A 14,765-nucleotide genomic window follows, 5' to 3' on the forward strand; every position below is an offset into this window, starting at 1 on the left:
CATTTTAGGAACCAAAAACTATATTTAATTGCTTAGAAAAATGTATTGAATTTTATTTGGAAGGCTAAGCCAGACAAAATTAAACGTGCCCATTTAAATAATGAATATGAGTTTGGGGGGCTAAAATTAAAGCTTTAAACCTCTCACTAAAATCTTCCCTCATACATAAATTATAATTAATTAAACCCAAAATGGTTCTCCAGTAGATTAAGAAAATCTCATCCTTTGTTTAAAATTTGCTTTTTGCCTTTATACAGATTACAACTTCTCATTTCTGACTAATTGAAAATTACATTTTGTTTAAAGTACCGCCCTTTCTTCAACAAGCCATACAAAGCAATTTCAGTTTTATACTCCGTAAAAGGTAGAAAAAAATAGTTCAACAAATGTAATGGTTAAACTCAAATATATTGATTCATTAAAAAAAAAAACATTCTTTATGAATAAAAAAAAAAATGGTATTATATTTATTTATGATATTATGAATAGAAATGGAGTTGTCACATATGCAGTTATTGAAAATATATCAGAATGACTGTTCAATCCACATTTACAACCAACTTACTGCAGCACTACTTTAAAATGGAGGAGGCAAGTGGAAAAGGGAGAAGGTACTTGTTTGTCTGCCATATAGGGGGCAGCGTTTTCACTTTAATAGCGTGCCCAAAGTGAACTGCCTCCTACTCTGTCCCGGATGCTAATATGTGCATATGATTATTACTATTGGATAGAAAACACTCTAAAGTTTCTAAAACTGTTTTTAATGATGTCTGTGAATATAACAGAACTCATATGGCAGGCAAAGCCCAAACAGGAAGTGGGAATTCTGAGGCTGGTCGATTTTCAACTCATCGCCTATTGAAATCCCAGTGGGATATGGATCTGTTTGCACTTCCTACGCCTTCCACTAGATGTCAACAGTCTGTAGATCATTGAATGAAGCTTCTACTGTGATGTTGAGTCGGATAAGAGCTGTTTGAGTCAGTGGTCTGGCAGAGTGCCCGGTCCTGGTCACGCGCATTCCAAATGATATCGACTTGCGTTCCATTATTTCTATAGACACAAAGGAATTCTCTGGTTGGAACGTTATTGAATATTTAGGATAACAACATCCTAAAGATTGATTCTATAGTTAGTTTGACAAGTTTATTCGACCTGTAATATAATTTTTTTTTTAGTTTTCGTCCGACGTTCGCCTGGACCTGCACGAGCGTTTGGATGTGTGTACTAAACGCGCTAAGAAAAGTAGCTACTTGGACATAAATAATGGACATTATCGAACAAAACAACAATTTATTGTGGAACTAGGATTCCTGGGAGTGCATTCTGATGAAGATCATCAAAGGTAAGGGAATATTTATCATGTAGTTTCGTATTTCTGTTGACTCCAACATGGCAGAGAATTTATTTTTCTGGGTGTTTTTTGGACTTGGCGGTGATCTAACAATCATATGTTGTGTTTTAGCTATAAAACGTTTTTAAATCGGACATGATGGGTAGATTAACAAGATGTTTATCTTTCATTTGCTCTATTGGACTTGTTAATGTGTGAAAGTTACATATTTAAAAAATATATTTTTGAATTTTCCGCGCTGCCTTTTAAGCGGAATGTTGTCGCTAGCGGAACGTGTGTCCTAGACAGGTTAAAGATACAAATTGGCTGAAAGGAACTGGCATAAATGGAAAAATATACCAGTTTCATCTGAGGGCAAACATGTTGACAGCTGCGACAAAAAATAAATGGGAGGAGATTTTCGATTTACCAATTCCATGGCACATGGTTTATGAACTGGTACAAAAAAAACAACAACACTTAATTCAACGAGTTTTTCAATTTAAATGATTATATAAAATTATTGCCGCTTACAGAATGCTATATATATGGGGCAACAATACAACAATCTCAGCTCTGTAGATATTGTTGCGAAGAGACAGAATAAATAGATAATTTATTCTGGTATTGCCCTGATGTAGCTAGTTTCTGGTCATAGGTTCAGGAATGGTTAGAAAATCACATGCACTTAAAATGAACCTTACAAATAGCAGTGTTGGGCGATCTGGAAAACCATAGTCAATAAATAATATAATAATATAATAATACTATATAATATATACTATATAATAATATATAATATAAAATAATACTATATAATATATACTATATAATATATAATAATACTATATAATAATATATAATATAATATATAATAATACTATATAATAATATATAATATAAAATAATACTATATAATATATACTATATAATATATAATACTATATAATAATATATAATATAATATATAATAATACTATATAATAATATATAATATAAAATAATACTATATAATATATACTATATAATATATAATAATACTATATAATAATATATAATATAATATATAATAATACTATATAATAATATATAATATAATAATACTATATAATATATACTATATAATAATATATAATAATACTATATAATAATATATAACATAATATATAATAATACTATATAATATATACAATATAATAATATATAACATAATATATAATAATACTATATAATATATACAATATAATAATATATAATATAATATATAATAATACTATATAATATATACTATATAATAATATATAATATAATATATAATAATACTATATAATAATATATAATAACAATATATAATATATACTATATAATAATATATAATATAATATATAATAATACTATATAATATATACTATATAATAATATATAATATAATATATAATAATACTATCTAATAATATATAATAATACTCGCAGGAAAGGTTTTCATCTTCAGCTCACAATATGTGGATACTATACGATTAGAAAGATTCAAACATTGAGTAAAACATCACAGCTCAATAAAGAATATATATGGCACATGTGTGTGTATACATGTATATGTATGTATGTGTAGTAAAAAAAGCTGTGGAAAAAAACTAAGAGATGTGTCCTCTGAAGAGGGTGGTGGAGGTTGCTGCATTTTTTGACAAAAGATTTACAGCCCAGTCAGATCAGGGGTGTATTCATTAGTCACCCACAGTAGCACAGCGTTTTGAAAACAAAATAGTTGTTGCAAATAGTTGGATTTTTTTATATTTTGGACAAATTCAGGTAGGTCCCTACCCTGTTTTGGGGGGGGGGGGGGGAAGCATTCAGGGTAAAACATTGAATAGGCGTGTTGATCTAGGAGTAGGTCTAACCAGTCCATATGATTCCAATTATTATTCTTATATTCAATGTTTTTACACAACACTGTGTCTCCATAACATTTGTACAGTTATTTTTGTATTTTGGTACCCCAACACTGTTACTATCTATTCTACCATTAGGTTGGTACCCTAACACTGTAACTATCTATTCTACCATTAGGTTGGTACCCTAACACTGTAACTATCTATTCTACCATTAGGTTGATACCCCAACACTGTAACTATCTATTCTACCATTAGGTTGATACCCCAACACTGTAACTATCTATTCTACCATTAGGTTGGTACCCTAACATTGATCTGAAGCTGTGAACAAAGACATTGGTCCAGCTCCCCAAGAAGGTTGATCATCCTGGAACACGACTCAGTTCCTTTTCTCAACACCATGTCGATGATGTCACGTGCCTTCTCTGCCCTCTCAGCGATCACCTTCACTGACTCCATTTCCTCCTGGTTGATGACTGTGTGTTGCAGGAGTCTTTCCAGAAGACCATCCAGGACAGGTCTTGACACTCGTTTCACAAACTCCGTCCGTACAGAACGCAGCTGCTGCTCTGCAGAACCAGTCAGACTGCTCTCAGCCGGACGCCCTGCCCCCAACACAGCACCTGAGAGAGTCAGGTTACAAACGACATTTGTTCATTCACATTTCAGTCATATAGAAACAGACTTCATTCAAAGTGACCTACAATAAAAGCCTAAATTATATTGTTGAATATTTGCATTGAGAACCTATTCTCGAACAATAACGACCTGCATCAATGAACACATCACACCACTACTGTTTCAATCATATTCGGTTCCACAGACATAGACAAAGAGGCTGGGGCATTCAGAACCAGGCTAATCTACATCAGGTCCTGGAGGAGATGTCATTGGGGCATTCAGAACCAGGCTAATCTACATCAGGTCCTGGAGGAGATGTCATTGGGGCATTCAGAATCAGGATAATCTACATCAGGTCCTGGAGGAGATGCCATTGGGGTATTCAGAACCAAGCTAATCTACATCAAGTCCTGGAGGAGATGTCATTGGGGCATTCAGAACCAGGCTAATCTACATCAAGTCCTGGAGGAGATGTCATTGTTCTTGAAGACAGTCTTTTATAATCAGGACTAGTCCAGGTCCTACAGTAAACCATGTTGACTGACCCTCAAGTCATTGGTTTGTATCTCTCATGTTTACTTACTAGTTGAATGGGTGTCAGTGATGTATTGATCTGAAAGAAACAGAAATAGGTTATATCACTCTAAACAGCATCGGTCAGAAAATAACAGTTATGATTGAAATATTCTCCTACCTGCTTGTAGCATATCTCTCCACGCTGTCTTCTCATCATCCCCAATTAACTCCATCTCAATGTCCACCCCTGTGTTTCCCATTATCATCTTACAACAGCTTGGTGTGGTGTCTGCAGGTAACAGCTGAATCTTCTGTAGGAGGCCATATGGTGCAACGATTGAGACAACAGAGGGAAATAGAATGATATTCCAGTTATTCACATTGTCATGACTGGCTGAGGATCCAAGGCCTCAGATCAGCTTGGCAAATGGCTGACAGATAGCCAGACCTCTTTCCCAGAGGAAGGCCGGGTTTTGACACCTTAACACCCGGTCATGAATTAGTCAGGGGGGAAATCTCCCGCTCTTCAGGAATACCTTTGTCCTCCAGGAAACTTTTCCCGCCAAAACTATAAAAACTTCATTAACAAACAAAGGAATATCTTTATCTTTGTCGAAAAAGAGTGACTATTGGAACAATATTTTAATGATAGAAATGTGAGGAATGGTCGGTGGGGGGGGATCTAAAGAATAATCATGTCATATTGTTTATTATTTTGTGATGTCAATAAAAACTTCATTATCTTTCACACTGTCAGGTTTACATCCTTTACGTTGTGTAGGAAATATGAAGAACAATGAAACTATTTTTTGTTAAGATAGGAATGTTATATTAGTTTTCTAAGGAGATCATAGTTTTTCGTGTCCGTTGCACATAAAACTAAGCGACGCCCCCAAATGACGTCAGAAGAGTGTGTCATTGTGATGGAAACGCCCCTTTCTGGCCAGAGAGCTTAAAAGGACTGACTAAGAATTAACATATGGGACCAGCAGACGGACAGCATGAGCTGAACGTTCCCGAAAATGGTTGGAAACTCTGAAAAAATCAACACGAGGTGAGAAGATAAACCTCCACTACGAGTCCAGAAACATTCAGTCTGCAGCTGTAACATGTGGTCCTAGAACTTTGACTAAAAGACACGAGGTGGGAAGGAAGAAATCCCATCTCAGACAATCACTGGTGCATCTCAGTCTGCTCTATTTGAACCCTCCACTACCAGAGAAGTTCTACAACTAAAAAGGACATTGTGACCTCTGGTGGACAAGCTGAGCCTTACACTGAAGCGTGAACTACAACGACCCCGCCCCTATAGAGTTGATTGGTTAAAACAGAGATACGACAAACAAAGACATCTACACCTAAATATATACATTGCATTACATTGCTTGGGGTGCTACGTACTCTGATTACTGTGAGCGTAGTTTCCAAATGTATCCAAGTGTTGACTCTCTTTTGTCTCTCCCTCTATCTTTCTCCATCCCCTTTCCTTTCCATTGTGTAAAAAGCCGTCATATCGTTTCAGTCCACTAGGGATTTTCATCTCATGTAAGTGTATTCTGTGTTATTATTTAGTTAGTTAGTCAAATAAATTAAATTAAATAAATTGGTGAATGATCAGAAAGGGTTCTTGCAGATTCAAGAGGTCTGCAACGTTCAGAATGAGACTGATATGAGGTAATGATTGATAAGTGACTTATCGAGAGACATATATCTTTGTTGAGTTTAATTCATGAGATGGTAACTCTAAACATCTTCCGTGGTGCCCCAATTTCCTAATGAGTTAATTGCTACATGATTCATCTTCTATTTTTAGAAATTTCTTAATCGGGTAACAAATAAACATAGTTGATTCAATAAATAACAGTCATCACATTAATGATGATGTCACGCCATGACATATACAAAATGACAGATTCATGTCCTCAGCCTGCTAAAACTGTACCTCTGGATTGATGGAGGTGGAGAGGGGATTCTTGAGTGCAAACCAATTGTTCAGCTTTAAGGACCCGTTTGGACTTGACAGGAGAAATTCAGAATATCCTTGGGACAGCTGATTTTTCTCCCGGTCCTGAACAGCCTATAAAATGAGCAATGTAGTAGTCAGTCAGAAGAATTCACACAATTTGCAGCTAACTGAGATAAATGTTGCTCATAGTTTCTATTGTATTACACATTTTAATGTTAGTGCCTCACCTCTTTCTGACTGGAGTTTCTGAGGAGCAGGTACAGCCTTGAAATTACTGTTGACCTTTTTACTGCCAAATAGAGGATCACGTCACAGTGGACATCTACGTTCCAACAGGCGATTTTGTTCAGTACAACAGAGACCGATGAGGACTTGGGATGGAGAATCTTAGCATGGAATCTGGTGACCTCATGCACTTCCTCTAAAGACACTCCATGTTCCTCTACATGAAGAATCTTCATCTCATTCCTCAGGGAAGGTTTGGTCCCTGAACAACACAATACAAAGGAGACAGAAAGACAAATATTGTATTATTCATCCAACTAAAACACAAAGAATATGCAGTACCAGATCACAGTAAACTCAAACTCCCAGAATAGTTCATTCATTCAGGAAGTGAAACTCAGTTACATAGAAATAGTATTCAGAAAGACATTTCCATGTGGTTTTACCTAAACAGACAAAGTGTGGCAGATGAACTTCCTCCAGTTCACCTAACCCAATGGTGATGTCCAGCAATGGACCACCTTGTGTGTACCGCATGTCTTTCAGAAGTTGACTGTAGGGTTCCCAGTTCCTGAGGTGATACTTCAGAATGACATCTCTCTCACACAGCCAGCGGAGCCCAGACACTGTGCACTCATAACTCCCTTTGGGTGTCCTGTGTCTGAGAGCAACAACAAGATATGGTAGAGAGGGTCAATGGTCAAATGGAGAGGTTGGATTAGAAGACTATTCCCAAAGGTAATGGGGAAATACACTAGCAAGTGGAATGAAATGTTAAAAGTAGTTATTTTACCTGAACATTGTCCTCCCTGGACAGTGGAAGTCAAGGGTTCAATCTGAAGCCAGTGTGTGGAGTCCTGAACAAGGACAAGCATGTCAGTAATACATATGGGGCCTGTTTCCTGGACACAGATTGAGTCTAGGTGCTGGACTAAAAAGCATGCTCAATGGAAGTTTCAATAGAAAGTTCTTTAAGGTCCAGGACTAGACTTAATCTGTGTCTGGGAAACTGGCCCATTACCAAAGTAACTCATCAAATATATTTATTCAATGTTACATGGAATGCTGGTGATTTATCAATTAAACTGTCTAATGACAAAATATGACAACAGCTAAAGTCCTGCATGCCTACAAGCAGAACACAGGACTGTATATATCCCAGTATGAATGGTTTGTCAGTACACACCTGGCTTTGAGACTGTGTTTATATTACTAAAGCAGAACACAGGACTGTCTATATCCCAGGATGAATGGTTGGTCAGTACACACCTGGCTTTGAGACTGTGTTCATATTACTAAAGCAGAACACAGGACTGTCTATATCCCAGGATGAATGGTTGGTCAGTACACACCTGGCTTTGAGACTGTGTTCATATTACTAAAGCAGAACACAGGACTGCCTATATCCCAGTATGAATGGTTGGTCAGTACACACCTGGCTTTGAGACTGTGCCTGACTCCTGCAGGTATGTAAAAGTAAGAATTGACATAATGACTTACCTCAACATGCTCACAAGTCTTACAGCTCTGAGGAATCCCTGAAGTCAAAAGTAGTTATTTAAAATGGACAATCTCATGTAATAATGAATTAATAATTATTAAATAGAATTGTAATAAAAATGAATATAAGTGAGCAACAGCCTCAGAATGTATACTCATTAGCATACCATAATCTGACATTCGTGTTATATTAATTAATGTTTGTAGAAGCAGGAAACAACATCGTTCTGGTCCGGGTTTTGTAGATGTTGGGGTCTGATTTCTGGTAGATCCTAGGATGAGAGCTTAAAGGTAGAGTCAGATAAATGATGATGTACAAGCAGCACCACAGATATTGTGATGAGCAAGATGCCTGACTTCTCTCTCACACAGTCACACACAGTATCTGCCCATGTGCGTGGGTTCTCTTCACTCTCTTACGGTGTGGTAGCCACGGGACCAAAACAGCAGAGAAGTTTAGCATCGTGTTACAACGCTCTTAGTTGTTGTAGAAAATTGACCCACTATGCGATTTACTTTGTGCATCTACGTCATATTGTTGACTCTACCTTTAATTTTTTTTTGACCAAATAGATCATGATTAGTTCCTTGCCTGGGAATCAACTGTAATGAACGCTTTAAAAATATTTTGAGTCATAAACAATTATCAGTTAACACTCACATTTCTCAGGTCCAGGCTTGATCCAACACTCTCCACCATGGTCTCTGGTGTCCTCAGGTCCAGGCTTGATCCAACTCTCTCCACCATGGTCTCTGGTGTTCTCAGGTCCAGACTTGATCCAACACTCTCCACCATGGTCTCTGGTGTTCTCAGGTCCAGGCTTGATACAACACTCTCCACCATGGTCTCTGGTGTCCTCAGGTCCAGGCTTGATACAACTCTCTCCACCATGGTCTCTGGTGTCCTCAGGTCCAGGCTTGATACAACTCTCTCCACCATGGTCTCTGGTGTCCTCAGGTCCAGGCTTGATACAACTCTCTCCACCATGGTCTCTGGTGTCCTCAGGTCCAGGCTTGATCCAACTCTCTCCACCATGGTCTCTGGTGTCCTCAGGTCCAGGCTTGATACAACACTCTCCGCCATGGTCTCTGGTGTTCTCAGGTCCAGGCTTGATCCAATACTCTCCACCATGGTCTCTGGATTTGGTAAAGCAGAAGGATAGACTGTGATTAAACTAAATGCAACTTACACAGGCTTTATATAGCATACATACAGTCTTCATAAGCAGTACAAAGGGTGTATAAATGTTGACAGACTAGCTCCCTATGTAGGGTGCATTGCCTAAATGTGACATAACCCACTATGTCAACTTCCATGAAGTCAATACTAATGGTGACATTACAGGTGACATTGCATAGCCCTTAGTGAGGTGAAGTCACCAGGTATCATGAGTTACATTCCCCCCTAGAGATGAAGTCACCAGGTATCATGAGTTACATTCCCCCCTAGAGATGTGAAGTCACTAGGTATCATGAGTTACATTCCCCCCTAGAGATGTGAAGTCACCAGGTATCATGAGTTACATACCCCCTTAGAGATGTGAAGTCACTAGGTATCATGAGTTACATTCCCCCCTAGAGATGTGACGTCACCAGGTATCATGAGTTACATACCCCCTAGAGATGTGACGTCACAAGGTATCATAAGTTACATTCCCCCCTAGAGATGAAGTCACCAGGTATCATGAGTTACATAACCCCCTAGAGATGAAGTCACCAGGTATCATGAGTTACATACCCCCCCTCCCTAGAGATGTGAAGTCACCAGGTATCATGAGTAATATACCCCCCTAGAGATGATGTCACCAGGTATCATGAGTTACATTCCCCCCTAGAGATGAAGTCACCAGGTATCATGAGTTACATACCCCCCTATAGATGTGATGTCACCAGGTATCATGAGTTACATTCACCCCTAGAGATAAAGTCACTAGGTATCATGAGTTACATTCCCCCTAGAGATGAAGTCACCAGGTATCATGAGTTACATACCCCCCCTAGAGATGAAGTCACCAGGTATCATGAGTTACATAACCCCCCTAGAGATGTGATGTCACCAGGTATCATGAGTTAAATACCCCCCTAGAGTTGTGAAGTCACCAGGTATCATGAGTTACATTCCCCCCTAGAGATGTGACGTCACCAGGTATCATGAGTTACATTCCCCCCTAGAGATGTGAAGTCACCAGGTATCATGAGTTACATACCCCCTTAGAGATGTGAAGTCACTAGGTATCATGAGTTACATACCCCCTAGAGATGTGACGTCACCAGGTATCATGAGTTACATACCCCCCCTAGAGATGAAGTCACCAGGTATCATGAGTTACATACCCCCCTAGAGATGTGATGTCACCAGGTATCATGAGTTACATACCCCCCTAGAGATGTGAAGTCACCAGGTATCATGAGTTACATTCCCCCCTAGAGATGTGACGTCACCAGGTATCATGAGATACACTCCCCCCTAGAGATGTGAAGTCACCAGGTATCATGAGTTACATACCCCCCTAGAGATGTGATGTCACCAGGTATCATGAGTTACATTCCCCCCTAGAGATGTGAAGTCACTAGGTATCATGAGTTACATTCCCCCCTAGAGATGTGAAGTCACCAGGTATCATGAGTTGCATACCCCCCTAGAGATGAAGTCACCAGGTATCATGAGTTACATTCCCCCCTAGAGATGTGATGTCACCAGGTATCATGAGTTACATTCCCCCCTAGAGATGTGACGTCACCAGGTATCATGAGTTACATTCCCCCCTAGAGATGATGTCAACAGGTATCATGAGTTACATTCCCCCCTAGAGATGTGAAGTCACCAGGTATCATGAGTTACATACCCCCTAGAGATGTCATGTCACCAGGTATCATGAGATACATTCCCCCCTAGAGATGTGACGTCACCAGGTATCATGAGTTACATTCCCCCCTAGAGATGATGTCACCAGGTATCATGAGTTACATTCCCCCCTAGAGATGTGACGTCACCAGGTATCATGAGTTACATTCCCCCTAGAGATGTGATGTCACCAGGTATCATGAGTTACATTCCCCCCTAGAGATGTGACGTCACCAGGTATCATGAGTTACATTCCCCCTAGAGATGTGATGTCACCAGGTAGTGGTTAGAGAGAGAATGACTTTACAGAGGGGATGTTTAACAGACTGAAATTAAATAGAGGACATGAATCTACTAACACATTAATACACACCACTACTACTAATCTAACTGTCTGTAGGTCCAACAGAACACATTAAAACACACCACTACTACTAAGCTAACTGTCTGTAGGTCCAACAGAACACATTAAAACACACCACTACTACTAATCTAACTGTCTGTAGGTCCAACAGAACCCAACACACCACTACTACTAATCTAACTGTCTGTAGGTCCAACAGAACCCATTAAAACACACCACTACTACTAATCTAACTGTCTGTAGGTCCAACAGAACACATTAATACACACCACTACTACTAATCTAACTGTCTGTAGGTCCAACAGAACCCATTAAAACACACCTCTACTACTAATCTAACTGTCTGTAGGTCCAACAGAACACATTAAAACACACCTCTACTAATCTAACTGTCTGTAGGTCCAACAGAACACATTAAAACACACCTCTACTAATCTAACTGTCTGTAGGTCCAACAGAACCCAACACACCACTACTACTAATCTAACTGTCTGTAGGTCCAACAGAACACATTAAAACACACCACTACTACTAATCTAACTGTCTGTAGGTCCAACAGAACACATTAAAACACACCACTACTACTAATCTAACTGTCTGTAGGTCCAACAGAACACAACACACCACTACTACTAATCTAACTGTCTGTAGGTCCAACAGAACACATTAATACACACCACTACTACTAATCTAACTGTCTGTTGGTCCAACAGAACACATTAAAACACACCACTACTACTAATCTAACTGTCTGTTGGTCCAACAGAACACATTAATACACACCACTACTACTAATCTAACTGTCTGTTGGTCCAACAGAACACATTAAAACACACCACTACTACTAATCTAACTGTCTGTAGGTCCAACAGAACACATTAAAACACACCACTACTACTAATCTAACTGTCTGTAGGTCCAACAGAACACATTAATACACACCACTACTACTAATCTAACTGTCTGTTGGTCCAACAGAACACAACACACCACTACTACTAATATAATTGTAGGAATGATTCCAGAGGAAAACAAATGATAAATCATCGCTATGACTCACCTCTGAATGTGTTGGTCATCTATCGGACACAGGGTCAATGAGGTGTAGTCGGAGGAGTACATTATAAACCCAGGATAGAGGGGTTCAGTGAATGTGGTGTGTTCTGTGTGAAGGTGTGTCAGTGTACCAAAGGAGGACACACTATAGAAGGACAAAGTACCAGCTGGCCAGTCCAGATACACTCCAACTCTGTCAGAATCAGGACAAGTATCTGGTCGACTGTATCTGATGACTCCATTATGGTAAAAGTTATAAGCACTATCATAGCAGACTAAACACCAGGACTTCCTATTGAGTCCAATCCTACGGTCAATCTTCCCTCCCTTCCTCTTCATTCCTTTGTACGCCACACCAATGAAAGCCCCGTCACCATCCCTCTCCACCTCCCAGTAATAACGACCTCCAGATAAGCCTTCTCTGCAGAGAACTTGGGGATGAAAGTCAAATCTTTCTGGATGGTCTTCATAATGCTGGTCCTCCACCACCTGTGTCACCTTCCTGTTCCCCTCAGACAGTATCAGGTTTGGGTGTGCTGTATTTGGGTCCAGGGTGAGATAACAGGCATCTGTAGACAAACGGAGAGTTTAATCAAACCACATCTTCATATAAAATGTTGTTTTGTAGGTACAGAACAAGTATTGATTAGTTACTATGTTACTATAGTTCTGAATATACAGTTAATTAGGATTGAAGAGACTTACATTTCCTCAGCCCTGATTTCAGCCTGCACTCTCCACCATGATCCACACTGTAGGAGAAACAGGTTATTGACTGACAAAGACCTAATAAAGCAGTCAACATTTAAACCATATTGCTGTGTTCTGGTGCACTATCCCAGTTCATTACTATCCTACCTACTGCATACAGAACAGAGTAAAATTCATTACTAGAGACATACAGGTATTCTATCCTACCTACTGCATACAGAACAGAGTACAATTTGTACTAGAGACATACAGGTATTCTATCCTACCTACTGCATACAGAACAGAGTACAATTCATTACTAGAAACAGACAGGTATTCTATCCTACCTACTGCATACAGAACAGAGTACAATTCATTACTAGAAACAGACAGGTATTCTATCCTACCTACTGCATACTGAACAGAGTACAATTCCAACAGGATATCAATCAGAGATGCAGAAGAAGAGTATTCATGTGGTGATGATGTATGCTGTGTTGGAGTGCTCAGCCTGCTGAGTAAAGTTCCCCTTAATTCTACCATCATGTCCTCATGTTACTGACCCTACTACACTACATATGACACAACCGCTGCTCACACTATTAGGACATCTATTCTGACTTACTTCAGCTTCATCAGTTTATATGTGGGATCCACCAGAGCAGCTGAAAGCAGTCCCCCTGCAGAGACTCCTGGGTGATTGTAGCTCAGTTCCAGCTCTTTCAGGTGGGAGGGGTTTGACCTCAGAGCTGAAGACAGAGCAGTACAGCCCTCCTCTGTGACCAGACAGCCAGACAGCCTACAAAGAGACACACAACAGCTGTCTAGGTTGATGTACTGGTGTCAATCATCTTGTAGGACACCCATCCATTTGTCCATGACACAAACATTGTGATGAAATATTAGATTATTTGTTTAACTCAGCTCAGTACCGACCTGACTGAAACTGCTGTACTTACCCCAGTGTGTGTAGTTTACAGTCTGGATCCTCCAGTCCAGCAGACAGCAGTGTAACTCAGCTCAGTACCAACCTGACTGAAACAGCTGTACTTACCCCAGTGTGTGTAGTTTACAGTCTGGATCCTCCAGTCCAGCAGACAGCAGTGTAACTCAGCTCAGTACCAACCTGACTGAAACAGCTGTACTTACCCCAGTGTGTGTAGTTTACAGTCTGGATCCTCCAGTCCAGCAGACAGCAGTGTAACTCAGCTCAGTACCGACCTGACTGAAACAGCTGTACTTACCCCAGTGTGTGTAGTTTACAGTCTGGATCCTCCAGTCCAGCAGACAGCAGTGTAACTCAGCTCAGTACCAACCTGACTGAAACAGCTGTACTTACCCCAGTGTGTGTAGTTTACAGTCTGGATCCTCCAGTCCAGCAGACAGCAGTGTAACTCAGCTCAGTACAGACCTGACTGAAACAGCTGTACTTACCCCAGTGTGTGTAGTTTACAGTCTGGATCCTCCAGTCCAGCAGACAGCAGTGTAACTCAGCTCAGTACCAACCTGACTGAAACAGCTGTACTTACCCCAGTGTGTGTAGTTTACAGTCTGGATCCTCCAGTCCAGCAGACAGCAGTGTAACTCAGCTCAGTACCGACCTGACTGAAACAGCTGTACTCACCCCAGTGTGTGTAGTTTACAGTCTGGATCCTCCAGTCCAGCAGACAGCAGTGTAACTCAGCTCAGTACCAACCTGACTGAAACAGCTGTACTTACCCCAGTGTGTGTAGTTTACAGTCTGGATCCTCCAGTCC

General features: G+C 39.7%; 1 protein-coding gene across 2 annotated transcripts in view; it reads right to left on the bottom strand.

Annotated features, from left to right (window-relative positions):
* LOC110528615 (NACHT, LRR and PYD domains-containing protein 1 homolog) overlaps positions 1–14,765 on the bottom strand; it is a 44,811-nt gene extending 30,046 nt beyond the window's left edge. The window contains exons 1-8 of one of the 2 annotated variants that reach the window (XM_090188272.1): positions 8,054–8,092; positions 7,347–7,410; positions 7,000–7,214; positions 6,556–6,815; positions 6,305–6,439; positions 4,541–4,673; positions 4,430–4,459; positions 1,752–3,848 (exon numbers count right to left, since the gene is read on the bottom strand). In XM_090188272.1, coding sequence (XP_090044398.1) covers positions 3,517–3,848; positions 4,430–4,459; positions 4,541–4,673; positions 6,305–6,439; positions 6,556–6,815; positions 7,000–7,214; positions 7,347–7,354 — 1,113 coding nt within the window. In that variant the 5' untranslated portion in view covers positions 7,355–7,410; positions 8,054–8,092 and the 3' untranslated portion in view covers positions 1,752–3,516. Of the gene's footprint in view, positions 1–1,751; positions 3,849–4,429; positions 4,460–4,540; positions 4,674–6,304; positions 6,440–6,555; positions 6,816–6,999; positions 7,215–7,346; positions 7,411–8,053; positions 8,093–8,714; positions 9,191–12,322; positions 12,888–13,023; positions 13,071–13,633 lie in introns of those variants that run through there. The other variant, XM_090188271.1, reaches the window with a different exon arrangement.

This window comes from Oncorhynchus mykiss, chromosome 10 (genome assembly GCF_057628025.1).
Source record: "Oncorhynchus mykiss isolate SJ-2025 chromosome 10, ASM5762802v1, whole genome shotgun sequence".
Lineage (NCBI taxonomy): Eukaryota > Metazoa > Chordata > Actinopteri > Salmoniformes > Salmonidae > Oncorhynchus > Oncorhynchus mykiss.